The sequence below is a fragment of the Phallusia mammillata genome, chromosome 1 (genome assembly GCF_965637545.1).
Source record: "Phallusia mammillata chromosome 1, kaPhaMamm4.hap1.1, whole genome shotgun sequence".
In the NCBI taxonomy this organism is placed as follows: domain Eukaryota; kingdom Metazoa; phylum Chordata; class Ascidiacea; order Phlebobranchia; family Ascidiidae; genus Phallusia; species Phallusia mammillata.
The window spans coordinates 9,901,225-9,926,073 of record NC_137252.1 but is presented as its reverse complement, the minus strand read 5'-3'; the positions used below and the strand labels follow the sequence as shown (position 1 = coordinate 9,926,073).

The window sequence follows — 24,849 nt, the reverse complement described above, 5'->3', positions numbered from 1 at the left end:
TATTTGAAAAGTATTTTATTGTGTTCTTTTGCAGAAAGCAGTATTCCTTGAAAGAGATATGCATATTTTATAGTTGTTTGTATTTTTTTGAACAATGACAAGTGAATTGGCTTGGTATTTAACAAGCTGCGATGGAAGTCGACATCGTCTGCCACGTGAAATGCTTTTCGTGGGTAGAAAAGACTGTGAAGTTAAACTAAAGGTGATTAAAATAAGTTTTTTATGTGATCCTATCTTGCTTGCTAAATGTTTAATATGTTAATTACCAGACTGTAAGCCATGAAACATTTTAACAGGCTATGTTATTTTAACAGACTGTGTTGTTTTTTGTAATAAATAATTTCCTATGACCTTGCAGTAATAAATTTTGTGTAGCACATGGCAAGTCACACATCAATTTAAAAATAAGTATATATTTGGACTATGATTAAAAGTTTTGAAAACCTTTGAAATCCATCTATAATGTAGTCAATCACATGGCATAAACATACTTGACCTAGTCCAATTAGTTATTAACAGGAACTTACATGTCAAAAATAGGTTGTAAAGTGACCAGCCGACCATGTTATATATTCTGATAATGACCTGCAGTTGCAACAGTGAACAAGGCAATATGTCTGGTATGTTTTTGCATAATTGTTTATCATGTTTTGTACAGTCAAGAAGTGTTGATGAACAACATGCTGTGCTGAACTATGACATACTACAGCATGCATTCAGAATCAAGGACCTGGGAAGTTCCAATGGAGTAAGTAATAGTTTCCAGAGCAGATTACGAGATTATTTCTGTGCTAATCACTTGACAGTGGGCTGAACACAGTTTGTACCAACATCTGTTCTCCAGCTGCCCCCATGGGTATTAGAGGCGCTATGTAAATGTTCGAGTAAAGGGCTTACATGGAATTACTTTTTATGACTGACGCTTATGATATTTGACAACCAATGGAAATTCACTGAGGATTGTGGCCCAGGAAGTCATTGTCCTTAACCAAAATATTGTGTAATTCACTGTAATGACTAATGAATTAACTTAATTTGGTAATGTGCAGCAGTAACTTAAGTAAATTGTTGCCAAACTGTGTCCCTAACCACAAAAAATTAGCTAAATTTTAAAACCACAAGAAAAAGCTTTTGGGAAATTTGTGTATAATATTTGAACAAGTTTTACTATTTTAGGACTCGAAATAGTAGAGCAGTAATGAACTAACTGCTGTTTTAAATGTAAAGCAAAAAAATATAAAATTTTAGCAATTGGAACAAACTTAAAACCCACCAAAATAACTTGTTGATGAAAGATTTAGGTCCAACCCCATTAAATGCCATTTGTGTTTCTGTAGACCATTGTCCCTACTTCATTGTGACGCACTCTTAAGAAAAGTTTGTTGACAGTTTAAGCTTAAAAGCCTTGTGAAGTTATTGAGGGATGCCGTCGCTTGGATTTTGTTTCACTTTAGTTGCACATTAAGACCACAGGCTATTGTGACATAACAAACACAAAGTACTCTTTCAGATTTCTTTGTTGTGGTTGTTGTCTGTGACGCTTGTGAACACAGATCACCAGTAATCTCAAATAACTCAACCCAGAATTATGTGTACAAATGTACCTTGTGTTTTTACAGACGTTTGTCAACGAGACACGACTTCCACCACAAGTGTACATAACGTTAAAAGATGGAGATTCCATTCGATTTGGATATGACACACAGACATTCAGTATTGCCAGGGTAAAGCATCTTTTTCTGTGCCTTTAAAGTAAAATTGCTTAATACTATACATTTTTAATGTTCAGGTATTTCACAGAAAGTATGCAAAACTGCTTGATTTAATATTAGTGCTATTGCTTTTTCAAATCCTTTTTTGAGTAATTGTTATGGAAGTCATAGCTTGGTAGCACAGTAAAAGAGCATTGGATTTTTCATTTCTTTTCATTGTATATGCCCTTAAACAAATTTCATGCTAGTTTTACTCTAACAAATAGGCAGCTTTAAACAAAAACTTGTTTTAAAATGCTGAACCTTGTGCCTCTACATTAGGTTTTCAGGCTCTGACCTTGTGTTTTGGAAGTTAGTTATGTCCTGCCAATTGTGGTTTTGGGAAGACAGATTAGTTGCTATAAAGTAAACTGAGTGTCATCTTTTCATGTAGATTCTTAGAATAAAGAGAAGCCATGATGATGATAAAAGTCTTCTCTCTAAAGATAAAGCAATATTTGATTCATCTAAAAGTTCGTCCTCATCTTCCTCTTCATCATCATCATCGTCTTCATCTTCAAGTGGTATTTTGTTTTTTATTGTTAAATACTGTTAGTTTGGTGATTTCTAGTTTGATTTGCATGGCGTCTTGCACATGTCATGCAGTGTGGACCAAAGCTGCTCAAACTCTATGTTTTTTGAGAGGGTATTGTAAAAAGGTTCTTTCCTTGCTATTTCTGCAGTTAAAGCCTTTAAATAAGGATTCGGACGGTTACCATTGGGTGTATTAAGTGTTTGGCTTTGCATAACCACCTTTTTAATGGGTAAAAAGTTTAGTTTGCTGTTTTAATGTCAGTTTTGAATGTTGAAATGTGCGCACTACGCTGCAAAAAAGGCCATCGTTGTTTGGATTTTAATGGTGAAATTCTATCTTTTAACAGAATCCAAAGTGTCCACAGCCAGAAGGGCCAAATCAAATAGTGATGTGAAAAGCATAGCAAGTGAAAAATCTGCCCAGCACCAAAATAAAATTGCCAAAGGTTTGCATAAAAAGGCATCAGGAACACAGAAAGATGAAGAACTGGATAAAATACCAACTAAGGAAGTGTCCAGTTTAGGTACAGTACTCCATAACAAGTATGGTCCTTGTACTTATGTAGGTTGTGTGTTCAATCAAAATATATTGACTTAAACTTTCACTTGACAATTTTTTTCCTGTTTTTTTTTAATTGACCTAAAGTCATAAAAGTCAAACATATCGTGACTCTCAACAATATTTAACAAACTCCAACTTCACCTTATAAAGTGCAAGCGCATCAAACCTAAGTTTAACTCTACAACCCTGATACGTAGTTCAAAAATTACAGTCACACAGTACTAACTTGCATTTCTAGAAAAACACATAATTACACATGTAGTTATGAAAGATTTGGTCAGTTATCAAAGTTATCAAAGATTTATAAAAAAATTGAATTGTATGGAACTATATCTGTTAATTCCTGGTCAAATTAAGTCAAGACCAGGATTTACCAAACTCATTTAATTTTTATTTTGTTCGGTCCGATATTGTAGATACATTGTTAACACTGTGGTTGTTTCTTGATTATGTGCACTGAATAAATTGTGACCCGTGCTGTGTAACTTCTCACGGTTTCATATGATCCTAATTAAATTACAATATCACATGAAAGGAGAAAATAGTAAACAGCTTGTTTTTGTAAACTGTGTGATTCGTGTGTAGTAGCCCCAGCAAATTATTGTGGGACTTATTGTTGTGTCAATGTTTCAACCTCCAGTTTCTTGCCAAATGACAGATTTACCCCAAATGGTTTCAACTAAACCACCACTTTTAGTTCTATAAGTTGCTGTCCTTAAATTACTGAAAAAATGTGATGTAAAGAGAGTTGCCATACCATCCTTATATATATCTAACATTTGTCTGTATTTGGAAGGGCCATGTCTTAGAAAATTTTATTGTCCTTATTTCTAAGAAATGTCCTTATATTGTCTTATTTTCAACAATTACAAGTCAAAGCCCTGTACAGGTAAAAGTAAACCTAGACCTGAGCTGTTGTGAGATGCACAAAGTATTTTCTCTGAACAAGTAATTGCTTGAACAAATGGCAAAAAATATGGCAAAGTGTTGTTCAAAAACTTTTGTTTTTTTTTCAGAAGAAAAGTTAATTAAAAAAAAAAAAATCAATTCAAACCCTGGGTTAAAAATTCAACCCTGGGTATAAGGCTGATGTCAAAGAACTCACATTTGTGTTTGCTTTTCTAGTTTCTTCTCCACGACCCGAAAGTCCCAGATCTCCTTCCAGCTTCACGGTTGACTTAACAGGGAATCACGTGGTCGCCAACGGAGCCAAGAACCTTCAGCATTACGCTTCAATGCGCCGAAACAAGAAAAAACAAACCTCCGGCGAAAGGGTTTGTTGATCTTCTCTATGTGCTTGAAATTCGTTTGTTTATTGCATGAAAAATAGTGTTACCTGGGCCATTTGATAAGATGTACGGTTCTAAATATACTCAACAAAAAATACAAGGCACTGTTTGTGTATAAAACATAAAATAAACGAACGGACGTGATGTAAATCGCATGTTTTATATCATTTGACGATCACAGCAGTAAAACACTGCGTTATTTTATACACCAATATTGGCTTGTATTTTCTTCCCAGAATATTGAAACATGTTTACAAAGTGCAGTGAGCCATGTTTTTCGGCATAAGTAACGTTTGACACCACAAAACCTTTTAATTCCTAAGAAAGGTTAGAACTTTTTTATAACTTATCAATGCAACTTGAGGCAAAACCTCATCCTTATTTATAAATTCTGTAAAAATATGTTACCTGCCATAAATGTTTTCCAGAAAAATGATATTTGCAGACAAATAAACCAACACAGTGTCTCTCTTTTGAAACAGTGTGTGTCTGAAGATTAACTGATTTTGTTGGAAGATTTTTTATAAAACCTCTCCGCAAGTTGCATTGATATTAGACCCTATCCTTTCTTAGAAGTTTTTTTTTTAATTTTTAGTATAAAACCTCACCGCAACAGAAATGGCACTGACCCTTAGCGTTTTGCAGAATTTTCGCTTTATATATTCACCAGTGCTCTTTGCGCCACCTACCGGTATTTGCAAGACTTGTCTGATGTAAGTATCTATGTAAGTAAATTTTCCCAAAACTTTCAGGAGCCAGAACCGGCAAATTCTGTAGATCAGTGGTTCGCTGTGAACCGACCAACACGAGGCTTGGACACTTTGCCCAAGAAGGAGTCGAAAGTCGAAACAGGTTTGAAACTTTTGTCTTGTTCCGCCGACGTAATTTGTTGTTGCAAATTTATTGACGACCCGTGCAGTGAGTTGGAATTACGTGGGTTCAAATCACTTCCAAAATGAGAAATCTTGGCAAAAATCCCGAAAACGTTTTGTTTGAAATGGCAAAAACACTTTATATGATTAATATAATTTTTGTGCAATCATCTGCCAACGAACTTAGGTACAGAAGACACGGTCATTTTATTGAACAGACGTTTCGACAAAAAACTTTTGTCATAAAATGAATACGTTTTATTCAACTTCGCTGGAAATTTGTTCTATACTGAATCTGCCAACGCTTGCAGACGTTTGGTTTGTGCCGTATAGTTCTGAACTCTATGAAACCTACTTTGATTTCCATGTCATATATAACTAAAAATATATTTTTACAGCCAGCGTCAGAAGTCAAAGGAAAATTTCAAGCACTGCTGGGTAAGACTTTTCGTTTAAAAAGCGGAAAATTTAGCTTTTAAAGTATTTTCGCCGGTAAGCCTCTCCTCACCAGGAATGACTCGAAAAAACTTTAGAAATAAAGCTAAATCGAAAACACATATTAGGCACTTGTCGTTGCAAAACGAAAACTAATGACTAGTAAAACTCACTGTTGACAACAGCTATTGTCAAAACGGTAAAATTTTACAAACCATTACTGTGATTTTCTTGTGGAAAATATTTAACAGGAAATAGTGTGCTAAGGGTCTATTAAACTTGTCAATGTTGTTTTTGTGTTTTCAGGAGTGAACGTTCACGACCTGTGACGCGAAGTAGCATGAAAGGGAAGTCAGGAGACAAAGAAAATGGTCAGTGGACGAACCTTTAAACCGATTCTATAATGATTTTATCCCTGGCAAACAAAATTATTATCGTTTGGTTCACTGGTTTTCAACCTGTTTTGAGCTGTGGTACCCATTTTATACTTCAAAACATTTGCGACACCTCACCAACCAGAAATGTCACATAAACATTCTAGAGTGAATGATAACAATAATTTCGATCAGCAATGCATAATAAAAAATGAAAACCGTTGAGAAAAAAATACGCACTAAATCAGTTGGCAATCAACAACTGGGTTACAGGTTTTGCCAAGCATAGGCAGGAGTTTGTAAGTCACGGACATTGTTAAGCCATGCAGTTGTAGTGGAAGGTAACTGCAGCCGCCAGTCACCAAATAAATAAAGTCAAATTTCAAATCAAAAAGTAATGTAATCTCGTGAAGGCACCCAGGGTTGAAAATCACTTATACTTTAATTCCAGTACCTTCAATAACACTATGGCTCCAAACTATCTTTGAATGCGTAAGCTTGGTTTCGTACATGTTTGGTATGTGAACTTTTCTATGTAGATTGTTGTTTCCACTGTGACGGTTTTTTTAACAGGACGCCGCTCTCGTACTTCTTTACATGGCGACCAAAGCAACATAACAAAAACCAGCAATCTACGCACAAGTGTTGAAAATGGCAAAGGTGTGATACCTGTTTTATGAATATATGCTACCATAGAGTGTCCATAGTTGGTATATGTCGTTTTCCAACAAAGCTGTATTTGGTAAACTAACCACGCTTCAATTTGTAGATGTGCATGAACACATAAGTTTTGTTGTCACACGGTAAATGATATGCCGAAAAAAATCAAGATCTTTTTGTATGCTATTTTATGCTAGGATTTGTATGCTTGGATTTGTATCGAAAAATTAGCTTTTGATTATAGCGCAGATTTTTTATGCTAGACGTGCTTTGTTTGACTCTACGTTCAAGGCTCGTTTGTACTTTTTTTGTTTTTTCATACGCTTGATCCAAAGCATGACTGCAAAAGTGAAATTAAAACACAGATATTGTACGTCTGTGATAAATCGTACTTATTATGAGTTCCAGCCATTTAACGTTCGTGTCTTGCTTTTCAACTGAAAACCTGTTTCCAGTTGATCGTACCCCGACAGCGCCACACAGTGCCAGAAACAGCGACATAACAAAACGTTCCACCACAAGCGGAAAGTCAAATGCCACCAACACCTCAGAGAAAGGTAAAAAACGTCTTGATAGTTTTTTTGATGCAATATGCATTGCAGTTCATTGTTATTGTTTTTTTTCCCACAACATTTATTTTCTTCTTATGCTCGGTTTTACATGTAGTTTACAAAACGTTCTAAAAAAATCTTTGCGTTTTGTAGCATCAATTATAACTTTGTGAAACTATAATGTATCTTAACGGGTGTGACTAATATAGCTTCATATCACCCATACCGGTTTAATTATTTGCCGAAACGCCCTAAATGCAGCGCATGTCGCCTTTTCCGTCTATTTGAGCCCTTTAGTTATCTTGAAATATAACTTTTGTCCAATATTTTTCATTTGTATCGTATAATACCTTCATCTTTTCATGGGCAATGTTTGCTGTTAGATGTTACTGCATGTATCGTGTTTGTATTGATATTGTTTACTTTGTCATTACATATGTTTGCTTGATATCCGTCATCTGAGTAATATTAATATTCGACTGGTAAATCAACTTCGTTTGATCCGTAAATCGTAGCCCTGATTTACGACCAACGCGCGAAAAAGGCAGGATTGTGCTTTTTGTTCCACGATACTTTATTTTAGAAGACAATAAACGAGCTTTTGTGCATTTTTGGCGAAACGTTTTACATGTTGTTCTTCAGTTCCAGAAAGTTCTGCGGGAAGCAAGAAGACTAAATCAAGCTCAAGCAGTAGCAGTAGTAGTAGGTTAGTAAGAACGTTTTTAAATTACTTTGCGAATACTTTTACTTTTTATCCGCATTATTTTCGTCCAGTGAACATTTCGCATTCGCTTGTATTTCTTCCGTCAGTTTCCTAGCAACCACGTGTTACGTATACTCACATTTACAGAACCAATAGCTTACATCAATTGCGTATTCGCAACTTACGTTCACCGACTAGTTTTAATTATCTAATCTAATGACTCCAATTGCGTGACTATTTTTTTCTTTCTTGCCATTTATCCTTATTGCTACACACGGGTGGCTGACTCGATGACCGATATGGTCCCTTCGCCATCCCCAGTTGCTTGTCCATTACATTTCACTTGCATGCAATTAACTGTATACGCAACTGAAAATAAGAATGAATGAATGAATATGTCACCACCGTAAATTTATTTGTTCTTTAACGAATTCAGTTCATGTTTTCAAAATGTTTTTTGTCAATTTATTTGCTTTTGAGGTGCTGATTGCCCAATGAAAATGTGGCTTAGTTTAGCAGTTTCCAAGCTTTAAGCTAAATATAACAGAAACAAAAAAATTGTACCGCCCTGTTGGTATAATGATGAAACATTTATGTTCATCTGTCTCGACGATTAATAGATTTTAGCACCACCTTAAAACGTCCAGACGCCTTTTAGTGTAATATTCGCAAATTTAACACCCCAATTTTAATATTCGATTTGTAATATTCAATTGCCACACGAAAAAAAATTAGTTAGGCTAAATTGTCGCTGCTCTTTTGCAAATGAGAAATATTGCAGCTGGTTTTGTTTTCTGGTAAATTTACCTAAACTAAATAACAACTAATGATACATTCAGCTCTAGCAGCAGTAGCAGTTCCGGGAGCAGATCTTCCAAACCTAGCGAAAGTGGGACTTACACGATACAAAACGAACAAGAGGAAAAGAAGGCGGCCAAGAAAAAAGAAGAAATTCCAGATGATCTCGTGCAAGTAAGTGTTTGTTTTACCAAAATCTATGTACCATTCCAAAGCATGTATCTCCAGCGTCGAATAATTTGTTGTAACTCGTCTGAAACCGAATCTTTTACGAACACAATTTTAAAGCGTAAAACGTGTCTTTTATTTCTCACTAACACATAATCTTTCGAACTGCATGAGCATTATCGTTTTGCCTACTCACTACCATATATCAGAAATTCATTCACAGAATGACAACGATGGCTGATTCAATCCTAAAACCCACTAAGATGACAATGATACATTTATTCTGTTGTAGTAACACCACTGATCGCCTGGCAAAAAAATTATTTAATATAAAAAAGCATAACGTACGACAACGTGTGTCCTCACCCAGTTAATTAGGCTCAATTTATTCGGTTTCGGGCTGAACCCAATTTAGCCGATTCGTTGCATAACTTATTCAAATCTACACACTGTCAAATATTCGGTTTTGGCCTTAAATATTTTTAGTGTGATATATATACAGCTAACTGCCGTTGTGCTAAACTAGTTTTTTTTGTCCGATTTACCAAGTAGTTTACCCACAGGCTCTCAAACTGTAACATTATGTGACCTAAGATTTCATATGAAACTGCGCCTTTATACAGACAAAAAATTCGTATAGTATTTTGTCTTTTGTACATCAGTCTAAATATCGAGATAAATTTTCAGTTTTAGTTCGAAAGGTAGCAGGTTGGCCTTTTAAGTTCCGACTTTTATTTGTATCACCCGAAATCCTGTCTCAGCATAAGAGTTAGATTTGTCATTCATATCAAGTGCAGTTAAATTTTCACCTTTTGTCCGTAACTAAAATATTAACCAAAATTTGTTTTTCGAATATATTTCATCATAAACAAACAAACGAAAACAGAGCGGAATTGTAAATGGAGTAGAGCAAAAGAAACGATAATGTTTGGAAGATTTCGGTCTTTAAAAAAAATCCTCTTGTTGCATGTCTGTGCAACTCGTGCAAAAACGCCTTCGTTTCTTGCGTTTTAGTGACATTGTTCTACAACGGGCGTGTGAAAATGATTCAAATTTGTTTTCTCATTCTCATACTCTCTTTGTTTGTGATCGATGTTGCGGAAAAGAGGTTGTGCGAAGAGTTTTCATCGTGGTAGTTTCGGCGACATAGTTTGACATAAGAGGCTTTGTTACGTTGGAGATTTTACCACCAACCATTGCAGTCGCTTTGTTACGTCAGAGTAATTAAGTCAGATATGTGGCATGCTGGAACATTGGTGGTCAAAATGTAACTTTTGTGTAAGTCAGTAGTTCTCAACCCGTTTCAGGCCATGACCCTCAGCAGTTCGGTTAAATGAATATCATGGACCAGTCCATCGTTAAGTAAAGATAAAGAAAGAATTCTCTTTTGGCTTAAACGTCTTCCTTCTGTACAGAATTTCGGGAAAGTGATATCAAACAACTGACTGCTTAAAAAATAGCCAAAAACTTGGATAAGCTTTTTTCGTACAGAATATTTAATAAATTGCAGGCAACTATTTACAGTTTATCACCAAATGCAATTAACGTCCTGTAGACCAAACAAAAAGTAATCAATAACCATTAGTGGTTGCTGGACCACCAGTTAAGAACTACTGGTCTAAGTAGTGAAAAATATATATAGTGGAAGGCTCGGATAGTGGGCGTACTATACATCATAGCTCCTGTAAATTTAACTACAATATAAATCGGTATTGGCTGTAACCTGTGACCTATCTATTTGTACCAAGAATCACCAGATGTCGCTAGAGCGCGTAGACCTGTCTGTCGATGATTTCGGAAACGATACAATTGTTCCCTCCCCTTTCTGTTCGTGTTTGCAGGCCGCATTGTCTGTAAACATCTCACCTTACCAGTTGACACAATTCAGTGTAGCTCAGGTTTCCGCTGACCGTTGTATCAACTGACAGACGTTTCAGAGGCGGAGGGACGTCCTGTATTGGTTCAAATGCAGCGAATATGAAATATGCTACTCAGAATGTATTTGCTGTTCCCTTGAACTGAGAAAGGTGTATGGAAAGAGTCTATGACAGTTAATTGAAGTTAGTTAGGGTCAAATCGACCAAAAAGCTACAAACTTTCGCTAGAATAAACTTTGGTGAACAGTATTGTTGTAATAGGGAATTTGTTATTTTGTTTTGCAAAAAGGAGCTATGGTATGCTCAGCAGCTAATGATATTGTCTAGCATACGTTTACGAGACCTAGCGGAGCTTAGGTAATAAAAAGAACACTTAACACAAATCCCCAAGTAAACATAAGTAACATTAGTCAGCGTTTCTTGTGGTACACCTTCTCTGCAACTCGTTTAATAATTTACGATAGTGTGCAGAGCAGTGTGCTGTACGAGTACCTAGTACCCAGGTAACCCCATCCCTAGTTACAACATTGTTTGTCATTGGGCAATCATAACCATGATAAGGCAGTATAAAATATGCAAACTTTCAGTTTACTTGCCATGTTGTGGCAGTTGGCATTGTGCCTTGGTCGTGTCACTTGCCATACGCCAAAGTGATAAAATCCAGACAGTTTGTGCGTTTTACTCATCATGTGTCACTTTTAAAGAGGTTCGAATGATAAAAGCTAAGGATGCTTATGTCAAACTAGGGGTAAGCAAACTATGGCACACTGGTTTAGCCCCTTATACTATAACAATCCCAAAACAACGATATACTGGTGCATTTGTGCCCAAGTACATGGGACTATTTGACACGACGTTTATTCTATTTATGTTCATGCATACTGTTTAACTTTTTTGTTTATCTCCTGTGGAAAATAGTTGACGGCTTAGATTTTGCTTTAGGTGTACATAGATTTCCAACTTGGCAAACGAGATTGCTTTTGTGCGGGGTACAAGTTCGGGCGTTTGGTTTCAGAACTTTGGCGGTTGTCACAAAACAGATAGTTTGTTTGTTATTTAGCGCAGCCCTGGTATTTGAAACTGTAATATGACAAACCTAACCAAGAGTACCAACGACAAACAAATTTGGGAACTTCTTTATGGGAACTTCGACATTTTTTTTTTATTGTCGCAATGTGGAACAAAATGAAAAACATGCAATAAGTCAGCTTTATCTATTTTCGTGGGTGTTTATCACGTGTAGAAGAACTGCACTATCCCAAAGACAGCAATTCATCATAAACTCTCATATATTACCTGTCGAAAAAAATGATTTCACCCCACCACGGCACGCGTTTGTGTGATTTATAATCGTCCTCATAAAAGTTTTTCCAATAGCGGCAAACTCTTTGAGCATTGTATCCCAGGTCCAGTCAATACACAATAAACCCGGATTTCCAAACCTAATTAATTGCTCAGTACACTCAGACCCCCGCCCAAGCAGGGCTGCCCTTGTTGTGCTTCCGACGTTGTTGAACCGTCTTTTTTCTCGACCCGCCTGAGTACACAAACCGCTGGCCAATGTTGGTCTTTGCCATAGAAATTTGGGGCCTTTTAAAAGCTGTGGTGGTCTTGTGCATGACGTAGTGCGACTGAGGCTATGCGAGTGCATGTTTTTAAGTGTTTTATGACAGATAATGATAGAACATTTTATTGCGGTATAGTAAATCGATTTGCTGTTTGTATTTATTAGCTATAGTAGCAGTTGGCAGTGTAGTGTTGAAAGGTGTTCGAATTTCGCATTAGACTTATTACACGCCTTTTTGGGTTTTCTTTCCTTATGTGCTTCAAAATTTAAGCTGAGGAACTATACACCGTTTGTCGAGTTGTTTAGGAGTGTTTTGCAAGTTTGGGTCAAACTAAAATAGGTATAAAACACAAAAGTTTGTAACATTTCAGTAGAGGCTTTCTGCACAGCAAATTGCCGTTGGATTGTTACATAAAATTTGTTTCAAAATTCTTCAGAGTTTACCCGTATTTTATGCCGACCTAATTGAATACTCATAGCGAAATGACCTCGTAAAATACGAGCAATTAATCATTTGACAGCGAGAAACATCATATACAGACATGAATGCGAATCAATAACAAGCCAGATAGTAGAGTGGCCCTTTGAAAGGTTTACGTAAAGAGTTGGTACGTGATAAAACGACGGTTTAGTGTGACAATTGCCACCACAAACGCTTCTATTATTAGTCTGTCATAACGATGGGTGAAAGAGGCCAAGGGTACTCGTACAAAAACTTCTGGTTTTGATTGACGGGATCAAAGTTGACTGACAATAATACTTAAGGGGTCGCCAAGGTCGCGGTACCTAGTCCGATTTTGATTGTGTCGTGTCACCGCGAAACCGCAAGATATCTTATACGCCCCTTCGTGTGTAAACCTACCCCGGTTGTATATGGGCAAAAAGTGCACATATGTTTGGACAATTTGTCATTGTCGATCACACAAAACCGAATTTATTCCGTCATATGAAACTTACAGCAGTAAAACTAGTAACAGTGTAACCTATGTTTACCCTTGTTAGTTTAATTCTGAGGACTTTTAACGAAAACAGTAGCCCATGGATTTCATTCAGTCGCAAAAACAACCTGGTTAAAAATGTTATAAAAACAAGGCAAAATAATTTTACAAGGCCTAAACCAGTCGGACTGTTGCAATCTTAAATCGTTCAAGGCTTAAGCACTGTTATGTCCCATTTTCCGGCGTGTTAAGAAGTGTTAAGAAAATCAACCTCCTATCCTTAGGCAAAAGAGCTTGTAATGTTTTTGTTGATCGGTTACCATTGTTGAAGGTGCTTGTTGCCATCCAGGTGTCATACTTAGTGATAGCACTTGTTGCAAAAGTACCTCTACCTATGCAACCATGTAGTCAACTATCATCACAGCAACTGTTCAAGTGCTAGGTGTGGTTTGTCACACATTGCAATGCTAACACAGCAACAGAATAATGATCTGTTTGATCAGCTTGTAGTTTATGGTTTAAAATGTCAAGAAGTTCACATTTGCATCGGTTTTTCTACTAAATCGTTTATATTTGCGACTGTAGGATTGTCAAGTACTTGCCTCGACCAAAGTAAAGTGAATTTAAAATAATAAAAAATTAGAGTTTGATAAAAAGCCAACAGGATTTACCTTTGGATGATACAGTTAGTTTTCATTGCTTGGTTTTCTCAAGTTAAGTGTTGGTTTGTTATAATTTAAGTCAGTAATAGTCAAATATAGTGTAGTGCGCCGTTTCAAAATTGTATAGTAACATAGGAATTCTCACAAGTGATTGAAAATATTCTGAAAGTTTTTAATAATCGAAAAACACATAATGTGTATTTCAGGTACTGGTGTATCCCAGTCTGTTCCCTACACATCATATTAACTTTCTCACTAGGCACGTTTCTTATACCTCAAACAGCTTTTTCAATTGTTATAGTGGCTGTGATTTCGAGACTGTCGATTGGCATAGCGATTGTGATGCAACAATAGCTCAATAGAGGATTAGTTCTAGAAGGCCACCGCCTGTGTTTGCAAAGCTCGCGTCAGTGAGAGCTTGACGGCCTTTTAAGTAACACAGCACATTGTTTTATAAGTGTTTTGATGGTTTCTTTAAGTGGGCCGTTTGTTTTTCTCAAAAGCATGCCTTAACTTTTTTGTTCTCAGAAGGGTGCGTCTTCGCTTTGCTCACAGTTGTTTTTCTGTTGTTACTTTTGCTGTTAGATTTTTTATTACTTAAAATAACAAACTTATTCGATAGGCGAGCTGGGTTATCTGGGTTAAAGATTTGATAACGTTGGTGTATGCACAACGTAGGTTTATTAATATGTTTATTATAAGCCTTGGCAATCGTGTACACGAATTTTAAACTTACATTAAACCGAAAATCGAAGCCTTATTTCAACAGTATTTGAAGTATAAGATACGTACAAAAAACACTTTAAAATTGTTGTATTGGTTGACTTGACAAGAGGTTGTTGACAATCCGCGCCAAGAGTTAAGTGTATATAAACGAGTCTACAGTGCAGAACAATTGACATTTTTAAGTAATCACCTGAAAGAGAACAGTATATGTTTATGCAACTATTGTAACACGAATAAATCATCTTGCAAGATTAGGACAATTTATCTCATAATCCATTTTTTGGCATTAGCCTCCCTACCTGTATTCACAGTTAGACCTTTCATCTAGAAATTGCATTACAGGAATCAATGACAGTTATTGAATAATTTAAAGGCAGTTGGCTTCCTGTAACGATTTTCACACATCGGAAGCAAACCGTTCCATTCTTTGACAAGAATTAATTTTGATAGCTCGTGTGTAAAAACGAGTTTTTGTTCTTTAGGTCAGTTGTGTTAGGAGGTATTTTTTTGTATGTAAAGATTGGTGGAGCAACAGCTGACGCAAGCGAGTTAAGGTCAAGTTACGTGAACGAATGGCTCCATCAACATCGTATATCTCCGCAAAACGTCGATGAAAACAACAACACTGACGAAGACGGTAAGTGTTTTTTTTAGTTGCTGTGTGTTTATTCTCGGTCCAAATCGTTCCCAAAAATATGCTGGTGGTTGGCAAATAATAAACGATGCTTTTCAATTCATCACTAAATTTTAGACACAAACGTGAAAACAATAAATTTGTTTTTGTCAAATCCCGCAATTAGTGTTCACATATATTTAAAGTAAAACAGTCTCACGCACAGTTGAAGTTAGACCAGACGTTTCTGATCGGGTTCAGTCCGGATTCGGGCTTCAGTTTATAATATGTTTGGGGATTGACTTTCCACTGGGCCGCAAATGTGTCAAAGTTTTCACATTGCAAAATCTAACTTGCAGGCTTACTTTGAGGTTTTCGGCTTGTTTTTTAGAGGTTGGGCCCGTTTACAACTCTGTTCCCAGTCCAACCTTTAAACTCCAGCGCTGTGTTGCACTTTTAAGTCTTGTGTAGCACGTTAGCTAACTTATGTATTCGTTGTTATTTTCGAACCTTGTAGACAAGATGAGTCGGTCCGGTTCAGAAGGTCAGCGAGTTCGAAGGTCACTTCCGGCGATTCCGGCCAGTGCCGTAAAGGCTGCGCAGAAAGTTGCGCAGATGCAAAAGGAAATCGTTGAAAGGTAAAAAAAATCTTGCATTTGTTGATGGAATAAAAAAACATTTTCTTCTTAAAGAATTACTAGCCGAAACATAGTAACGTAACTTTGCAACTAAAAATACAGAAAAGTGTTATCGATTTGTGTAACTAAAACATTTTTTCATATTGTTTTGTAAACCGGCGTATTAAAATGTTTAGTTTTTACTTTGGGTATGGTAGTTAAAGTGCGACTTTGCGAACTAAAGAATTCATTCGTTTAGATCTCGTTCTCCCTCAAGTGACAGGGAAGGCTATCACTCCGCCAGTGAGCACCCCCGACCACCGGAGGACGCAACAGAGGATAAAACGTATGTGACGTCATCGCGCAGAAAGGTGACGACCACAGTGGAAATCAAACGCGTCACGTCGGAAAAACAAATTGCTCCGAATTCAACTTCATCGCGTGACGACATTGCGGAGACCCCGACGTCAGCCAAAAAAATTCCCGCCTCTCGTGGTTCCGAAAGCAATCCCACAGACAGGTCAGAAATATAAATTATATCCTAGAAAACGAATGAAGACATTAAAACTGGCTCTGACAAATTCTTGGTTTGTTGCCGGTTTTTATGAGAATGTTATTCTTTTCAGATCGCACTCTCAGCATCCGGAAACAATTTTCAAAAACGATGACGTCATCGCCGATCAATCTGATTCTGCTACGTCACACCACAAACACCGTCATCACCGAAGATCGAAGGGTGTCGAAGTAGAACGTGTATCATCAACCCACTCCTTAACGCATGAACGACAACCGATAGAGCGTAACGGATCGCAAGTGACGTCATCTCTTCCCAGCGACCGCAAAAAGTCGAAATCCGAAAATCGTCGTGTTTCTGCATCTTTAGATGAAAGGTTTTCTGATCATTCTCGCAGTGTCGAACCTCCTCTTGTCGCCTTGTCCGACCGTACGGGAGTAAAGGACACGTCCGGGAACAGCCGACCTGTGCGCACGCGGCGACCTCTATCGGCGAAATCTTCCGACGTTCAGACGAAACAGTCGAAATCTTCATCGACCTCATCTTCATCACGGGACTCATCCGTGGAGCGCAGTCAACCGCGACCGTTGTTACGCTCGAACAGTTTTACCAAGGAGAAACCGAGTGGCGTAGTGCCGACGTCAAAGATTCCTGATGTCAGCGAGGAAGCTTCCGTGCCACGTTTGTTGCGTTCAAATAGTTTCACCAAAGACGAACCAGGAATCGCTCAAAATCTGATCCCGAAAATTACCTCGGAATTCAGCGACTCTTCAACGACATCGAGTGGCAGTGTTGGGATCGACAGTGAACCAGCCAAATTTGGCAGAGAACGGGTAACTTTTTTTCCAATTGCTTCTGCTCAGTATTTGGCATACCAGTTTATTGTAACCGCACAAAACCGAACATGACAATGGGGGGTTGATTCGCTGGTAATCTTTTAAATGATACATTTTCAGAACAAGTGAAAATGTTGTAACAGAATACAGGAATCAGCGTGTGTAAGAAGGTAGTGACCGACGGATCTGTCTGCACTTGTCAAATGTCCAAAATTACTAAAAGCGACAAAGGATTCTAATAACTAATTAAATCTAATTAAATAAGATTCTTAAAGTAATTTGGATCATTATTCCGAATAAAGTAAACTGAAGAATTTGGTGTTTCAGGGTTTTGGCATGTGGGCTAATGTCAAGGAACAGTGCGTTCAAGTAATGCTCACTCCGTATTTTCAAACCTATCGTTTAACTTATAAACCCATTTTTGTTACAGTTTGATGACTCAAGTGTGGTTGGAGTGACGGACGGTGAAATTGGGGACAGGTGGAACCGGGTAAGTCCCCGTCGGGCCATGAGCGAACGGATTCGGGGACAAAAAGTCTCAAAACAGACGCCGGCGCCCAAAAGCGGCCAAAGATCACCCACGATGTCCCGTTCGGCGTCAACGAAGAAAGTAACATACGGGCGAACAACCACACCATCTGAGGTCGGTGTTTCATTTTGAATTTTGTTTTTGTGTGATATGTTGGTTGAAAAAATAAAATATGTTTGTTAACGTGTACAAACACGCCGAATCCTAACGTTCTAAGTTAGTTAAAGTTTGTCACCGTTTTTTTTATATCGCAGCTTTCGATGATAAAATTTTCCTTTACAAGTTTTTCAGCACACTGATTTCACTAGCTATAAAAATTTCCTTGCTCATATTTAAGCTTATGAATAGGGCTAAAAAAAGAGTGGTGACAATAACACTGGAAAAAATTATCAGTTTTGTTGTTATTTCTGCTAAAAGTGTAGTTTGGGTTAAAATGTAGGAAAGTTTAATAGGATTTTTGTTGAATAGTTGAAAGTCAGACCGGGTTTGGGTTTCGTTTTTTTTTTTTAACAGGCGGGATTAGTTACGTTCTGTGTCCGTAATTTTTGTAAATCTAAATTACCTAGCGAAGTAGCCAGTTGCTGGACTTAACCCAATGCCCAAGAGAGATAAAATGTCTTGTGCAGGCCGTTGTCTATTATTGTCTATTGCGTAAATATTCTTTAGTATAGGCCTGTCAATCAAACTTTTGGGCCTAAACGGGCTTTCCAAAAACAATTAGGGTTTGGGCCGGGCTTCGGGCTTATACTTTCGGGTTCGGACCCGCTTATAATTCTTTTTGGTTGTAAACAGACGACAAGCACAAGTTTGGTGAGCGACAGTGAAAATTACCGCAACTCTGCGACGCGAAGATCAATGGAGAAAAAATCTCGACCAGTTTCGACTTCCGACTGCGAAACGTCTGCTTTGAGACTAACCAGGACCACTCTGTTACGTCAGAATAAAGCAAAAGACGCAGAAAAGAACAGGTACGTCTACATATCATAATCAACGTGTTTGTTTAGAGCAGTGCTTCCCAACCTTTTGTTAGCACTAGAACTCTTTGAAAAAATTATTAGCGTTACGGTCTCTCATAAAGTCTACCTGAAAATATCATAAAGTTTTTTATAAAATTTTGGGCTTTCAAACTTTTATACTACAAGAAACTTTGTTACAAATTTCATGTGGTCTTTTTTTGCCTTTTAAACACAATCTTTTGCGTTCAACTTATCCCCAAAACATTTTTGTAGGGAATTTAGAAGCGTTAAATTGGTAACATGTATGAACTAAGGCTTAAATGTGGCTACAAAATGTTCAATTTTCTACCGAATGTCAAAAGTTGCCGAAAAAAACTGAAATATTTAGTGTATGGTGGCAAAACACACAGCGAAAAAAGTGAGCTCCCCGTCGGGGAATCGAACCCCGGTCTCCCGCGTGACAGGCGGGGATACTTACCACTATACTAACGAGGACACGTTCGATGGGCGCCGAAATCTGGGTTATCTTGGTGGTTGCCCGGAGGCAAGATCCGTTTGATTCATTTCATTGTGTAACAAGTTAACATTATTTTTAGATTTAAACGTTCCGAATCTTCGAGCAGTTTAACAACGACATCGGCTTCTACCTTTCAAGTACCAAAGGATAAGAAAAAACGTAAGAAATGAACGGCGTAGCAAATTTGAATTGTTAGTTATGCACAGTGGTGGGATTAAATTTTTCTGTCAGTCGGTACTATCATGAAAGTCATATTTTTCAGACGGTTCTGTTACAAAATCCGTTGACAGTAACCAGTAATGCTAACCGCTTCGCTGATCTGATAAAATTTCGTGAGACGGTTCTAGAAACGGTGCGAACTGGCCGAATCCCACCACTGGTTATGCACCATATAAATATACAAATCTAAATCCCATTCTCCTTATGTACGTTCAACTGAAAAAACACTGCTTTTCTGTCTTATCTGCGTTTACGTCCCCATTTATTTGTTAGAAATGTTTTATTCAATAAAAGCAAACTGTTACTTTAACTAAATATTGAAATACGCTGTTTGATTCGTTTTTCGTGTTTGGTTCAAAGGAAAAACGTTTTTTGATTTTGTTTGAAAATATTTTAGCTTCTCGGAGCAGCTTGGATCGGCTGAATGAACTCTCGCGCCCACCAGCGAGAAGAATGTCGTCAAGAAATAGCGAAACTGAAAATTCCGATGTCGAATTAAATAGCAGTGGAAAATCAAACCGTCGAAAGGTCAGTCTAGTTTATTCCCTTGGTGTTAGCAGTTAACTTCTTTTAGTCTGATCAAAATTCATATTAGTATATTTTAACACCCTATATATAAACATTTGTAAACTGCATTTAAACTTCGCATAAAGTGTGTACTTTTACTCAAGTTTTAAAGTGGAATTACGGTTCAGATCACAACAATGACGTCACTTGTTTATGTTTTTTTTTCATAACTTTAGCCCCTAACCAAATACTCAACCTTCGGTTTGAACAGTGGTTCCCAACCTTTTTCGGTGAATTCCTTTCTTAATAATTAAAACATTTACATTCCTTCATATTATGCTATAGTACATACTCATGTTTTCAGACCTTAGGAGTTTATTTTCAAACTACATGAAAAAATTATAGTAAATTCCTCTTCACAAGTTTTAAAAGGAATTCCTCTCCGGCTGGTAACCACAGCTTTGGGATAATAAAAAAAGTTGATATGAATTCGTACTATTAGTATAAATAGGTTGATAGTACAATACTTCATTTTTTGCAGAGTGCGTCTTTTGCTTCAAATACACGACCTAGCAGGAGGCAGTCACGTGGTTCCGTTACCATATCAACCGACACGGATGAAAGCGTCATGCGTACGCATCGTTCTGGAACCAGCTTGGGAACCAAAATTGTTCGCAAAAGTCAACAAGTCGATTCCAGGTTTGCTGCAAAATTGTGTGATCCCCCTCATGACAAGTCCGGTTCGGTCTGTCTTTACTAACAAAAGTTATAACTAGGGCAAATATTTTTTGACTTGTCAAAAAAAGTCAAAATTTTGTCAAAATTGTTGGAATAGGTCAAAAATTGTCAAAATTGTTCACAAAGTCAAATTTTTTTACAAAGTTAAAATTGTTTACAAACTGCATTGTCGTGGTGTTGTAGAGGTTGCACTGTCAGTGAACTGTTCATTTTACACCTTGTAGCCTACTTTATACTGTTGTAACTGGCCCATTGGCTATTATTGTGAATCATAAACCATAAAGTGAGTGAAATAATTAGGTTGATATGGCATGATGCGCAACACATCTAAAAACGTTCAAAATTTTGGTAGGTCCCAAGTCATTTTACGGCAGCTGCAGGTTAGGTGCAGCTCTTGCTTCGGTTTTGCTTTAGGTATTTCATGTATCTTTCGTTTAGACAACTGTATTGAATAATTTTCGTTGTGTCTTAGCTGCAGTTTTTTGGCAGTGATTTTTAATTAGCTCATTTCCCTTTTCAGAACAGGCTAGGTCTGTGTTCAGATTTTTGCCCTTCTGTTAGACATTTGCTCTACAGAGTAGCCTACAGCCATATTTCAACTTTTTGTACGATAATGCGTAATTTAACTACTTGAATTTTTCATAGGTCAAAATTTTGTCAAAAAAAAGTTTTTTAAAGTCAAAATTTGTCAAAATTTTCAATTTGTAGGTCAAAATTTTTCGTTTTTTAGGTCAAAAAATAATTGCCCTAGTTATGACTCTTCCTTTAAAATATATCATGTGTGATACCGACACTGCTCGTTTCATTAAGTTCATCTACGAAACAGGTCGTGATAAGCTGCAGACAGTCCAATTTACATGCAAGAAATTGTAATGTACCAACGTTCAATCACATTTGAAACGAATTTTTGCAGTGTTAGTGTAAAAATTCGTTTTTTACATAATTTCTGAGAAACTTTTCTGGCTGAAAATATGTGGTAATTTTTACAAACGCTATGTGCTCTAATCGGTAGGTACTTTCAAGGCATACAAATTAAGGCCCACATACGTTTGTGAGGTGGTTTCTTTACATAAAAGTTGAAAATCAAGGTCTTAGTCTAGACTCAGACAACTTTAATCATTGCTAACATTTTTTAAGCCTAGACAAGTTCTCAATTTCTGCTTCCAAAATTACTAGCTTTTCTTCTTTAGCAACAACAAGTTGACGCGTTCGAAAAGTTTCGACCGCCAAACGCACAGGAACCGACGTTGGAGCAACAAGCATCATTCCACTAATGCTTACTCTGATTCCATGTCGACCTCAGAATCGGAAGCAGACACAATCGACAGCAACAATAATTTACTAACTTCCACTGATGTCACCAACACAACGTATAATAGGTGAGAGGTCTTAGGTTGGTTCAGCTTCAGTTTTTTTATGACACAATGTTTTAAGTCACATCGCAAGGTGTTAAGTTACTATGAGACGACTACCACTTAACAATCGATATGAAGATAGGTCTTATAATCTTGCACAGAAACTTTCAATTACTTTTAAAACAGTGGTCAAATTACTTTTCAATAACCAATAATAATATTGGCCAAATTACTTTGATTTACTTTTAGTGTGTTTAATACTGAAAAGTGATTTAGCTGAAACTTAGTAACTTTAAAATTAAAATCAGTTTTACTAATCAGGTAAAGACGTGTTTGTGTCATATTAAGTCCTCAGTCAAAAAGTTTGATTGAAGTTTTATTGGTTAAAAGGCAAAGGGAGGCTTGGTGAAAGAATGAAAAGCGTACAAAAATATCTCAAATTGTATTGACACGACCGACATGAACAACTTATATATGACGATATATTCTTTTGTAAGGATTCTATGCCTATTCCATAGACCAGCGGTGTTATAATGTGGATTTCATTGAATTTGGTATTGCCATTATACCTTATTTCGTGTTCCACAGATCGCCGCCAGATGGCGAAATGAGCGAGGAAATAGCGCGTGCCAGCCACGACCTCGCTCGCGACTTGCGTCTCCTCTCGTCGAAAAGCATCGATGACGTCACTACTCTTACGTCATCGACCGGCATCTCGTCGCTTAGCACAGTGACCCCGTCAGAACCGGACAGCTTGGACGTCCACGCTGTCACCGTCGATTCTCCTCCTTCAGTAAGGAAACTCGATAAAAGAAAGACTTGGGATTCGTGCGGTGTGGCAGCCTTGGACTGTCTCATGCTTTCGAACGTGTGTGCGCTTTCGGCTCGGCTTTGTGCAGTGGCCGATAGCCTTACGGGCAAACTAGCCATCCTGCATGGAGGTTCGGCCCCGTATGATCTTTCTAGGTCTCAGGTTCCGCTTTTGCAGCAGACGGGGAGTCAGGAAATGGCGACGATCGTCAACAATCTGCGTCACGTTGAGATGCAACTGCTGAGAGCAGACGAGATCGTCGATCCGAGTCAGAAATTAAAAGAGCTGCTGCGTAATTGAGATTGTTTTCTTGTGTAGCGTGCTGTGTATCATCAACGGTTGCTTGGACGCCATGACAATCACACGCCTCATAACAAATAATGGTGCTTTCGTAAGCAAGACCATATGTTAAACAAATACCAGCAATATATTTCAATCAATTTCGGAAATTTGAGACATTCCTTTGAAAAACAAAGTTTCAGAGCTGTTTTCATAAAGGCAGTGGCTTTGTCAAATGTCGATCCTTACAAACGTATTATTCGTTACTAGCACTCAAACCTACAATGAATTGACGGGTTATGTTAAAATACTAAAAATTATATATCGTTGTTTCATCCTAGCACTTTCAAATTGGTGCACCGTAATGTGCCATTTGTCACTATAGTACACCTAGAATGTAGCACATCGGTACGACTTTTTCTGCTTTATATTTTAGCACTGTGTTCACTTTCATTACTTTTTCTGTACTTCCGAAGTTCTCTTGTTATTTGGCACTGTTTCCATCCCGCAGTGCCTTGTTTTGTTGTTTATTTGATGAGTTCCATCTTCGCCTGGGCTCCTGTTTATTGCAGGTATCGTCGCATTTCTCTGTCCGTCCGGTCCTCAGTTCGATCATTTGTGACCCAACTTACCAGGGTGTTTTGACCAATCACAATGTCTCTATTAGTCATGTGATGTTGTGTGAAGAATACTCCCGGAATTGACAGTTTGACAAATGGGCAAAAACAAAAATTGACTCAAGCACAGGAAGTTTGTGGTTTTGATTGGTACCATGTGTTAAAAAACAATTAATGCTAATTGATGGAAACAGTAATCTTCCGTATTTTTTTCCAAATCACCTAATTAAAAAAAATCAGTTTATATGACAAGATAATTTTGCTTACCAACTTCAGCATTGAATAACTAATTCAAGTGATATTTATATTATATTTACCCACAGTATTTGCAAAAAGCGATACATTTTTAAAAACATATATTTCGTTTTTCATGTTGCCTGTTGCATTATGGTGAAGTTATGTCACAATTCAGCCGTTGTGTGCCTCCTAATTATCACACTGTGCACTTTTCTCTCTTAGCAATGATTTTCAGGTCACTGTAACACAACCATGTGGCTTATGGAAGACTCAACGTTTGACAACCGGTGTTGCAAAATATGGTCTTGATTCCAGGTTGGCTGTATATGCACTGTGGTGATCAGAAATAAAACCCCGTTGATTGGGGCCTTATATGGTATCTTAGTTTTTTTTCTGTCTTTGTCAATGAAGGATTATTAAAAAGTAACCTTTACCCTGACTTTGATGTTAGTTTGTTTGGTTTGTGTTGCAAAGTGTTTTTCCACAGTAAGGTGATGGCACTTTTCAAGCTAAAAATCATCGATATCAGTTTTTTCGCCGCACCATGAGCTGGTCACACCATGTACAGTCAACAAACTTCGATTCAAACCACCTCATAGATTTGCCAAAAGGGAAAATTAATCTTGTGAACATCTTGTATTTGAGTTTAATACAGTATCACATACCATTACTAGGTAGTGTATTTGGTAGTGAAATGCTTATCAGCCTTATAGTAGGTCCATTTTTCCATTGGAACTTTGGCAGATAAACAAAAGAAAAAGACTATTGTCAAATAACCGTTGGAATAAGAAAACGTACAAAAAACTTGGTCTTTAATTGTTTGCTCATTCCCCAACTGTCATAAAAATCTTGGGTTTTTCCCTATTTTGAGATAACATTGTTGATTTCACCTTTGCATGTCAGCAAATGACTTTTTCTGGTTCTAGTTTAATCGTTGAAAGCTAACAATTATTTTTTAAAGAGTGAATCTTATTTTAAATATTTGTGGTTGGATTCATGTTTTTCGTGAGGGCCACATTGGGATATAGTTACCACGC

The 24,849-nt window shown here is 37.3% G+C and overlaps 1 protein-coding gene and 1 non-coding gene across 2 annotated transcripts; one reads left to right on the top strand and one right to left on the bottom strand.

The window, feature by feature from the left end:
• The first annotated feature begins 15 nt into the window (after positions 1-15).
• On the top strand, positions 16-24,482 carry LOC145215967 (uncharacterized). The gene is made up of 24 exons (XM_080084464.1): positions 16-202; positions 659-748; positions 1,620-1,724; positions 2,146-2,275; positions 2,633-2,809; positions 3,973-4,121; positions 4,889-4,988; positions 5,407-5,446; positions 5,750-5,814; positions 6,391-6,477; positions 6,933-7,034; positions 7,671-7,734; positions 8,571-8,703; positions 14,987-15,104; positions 15,598-15,718; positions 15,957-16,217; positions 16,324-17,044; positions 17,478-17,690; positions 18,369-18,544; positions 19,129-19,208; positions 19,666-19,796; positions 20,317-20,474; positions 21,704-21,892; positions 22,457-24,482. The coding sequence occupies exons 1-24, from the start codon at positions 95-97 to the stop codon at positions 22,977-22,979; spliced, it is 4,041 nt and encodes a 1,346-aa protein (XP_079940590.1). The 5' UTR covers positions 16-94; the 3' UTR covers positions 22,980-24,482.
• Trnad-guc (transfer RNA aspartic acid (anticodon GUC)) lies at positions 18,956-19,027 on the bottom strand. The gene has a single exon. It is a non-coding gene; the product is annotated as a tRNA-Asp (tRNA).
• Positions 24,483-24,849: the final 367 nt, after the last annotated feature.

Coding starts and splice junctions, on each gene's coding strand:
- LOC145215967 (XM_080084464.1), top strand. CDS start 95: ATGACAAGTGAATTGGCTTGGTATTTAACAAGCTGCGATGGAAGTCGA. Junction 7,735..8,570: donor AGCAGTAGCAGTAGTAGTAG/GTTAGTAAGAAC, acceptor TGATACATTCAG/CTCTAGCAGCAGTAGCAGTT. Junction 20,475..21,703: donor AGTCAACAAGTCGATTCCAG/GTTTGCTGCAAA, acceptor TTTCTTCTTTAG/CAACAACAAGTTGACGCGTT.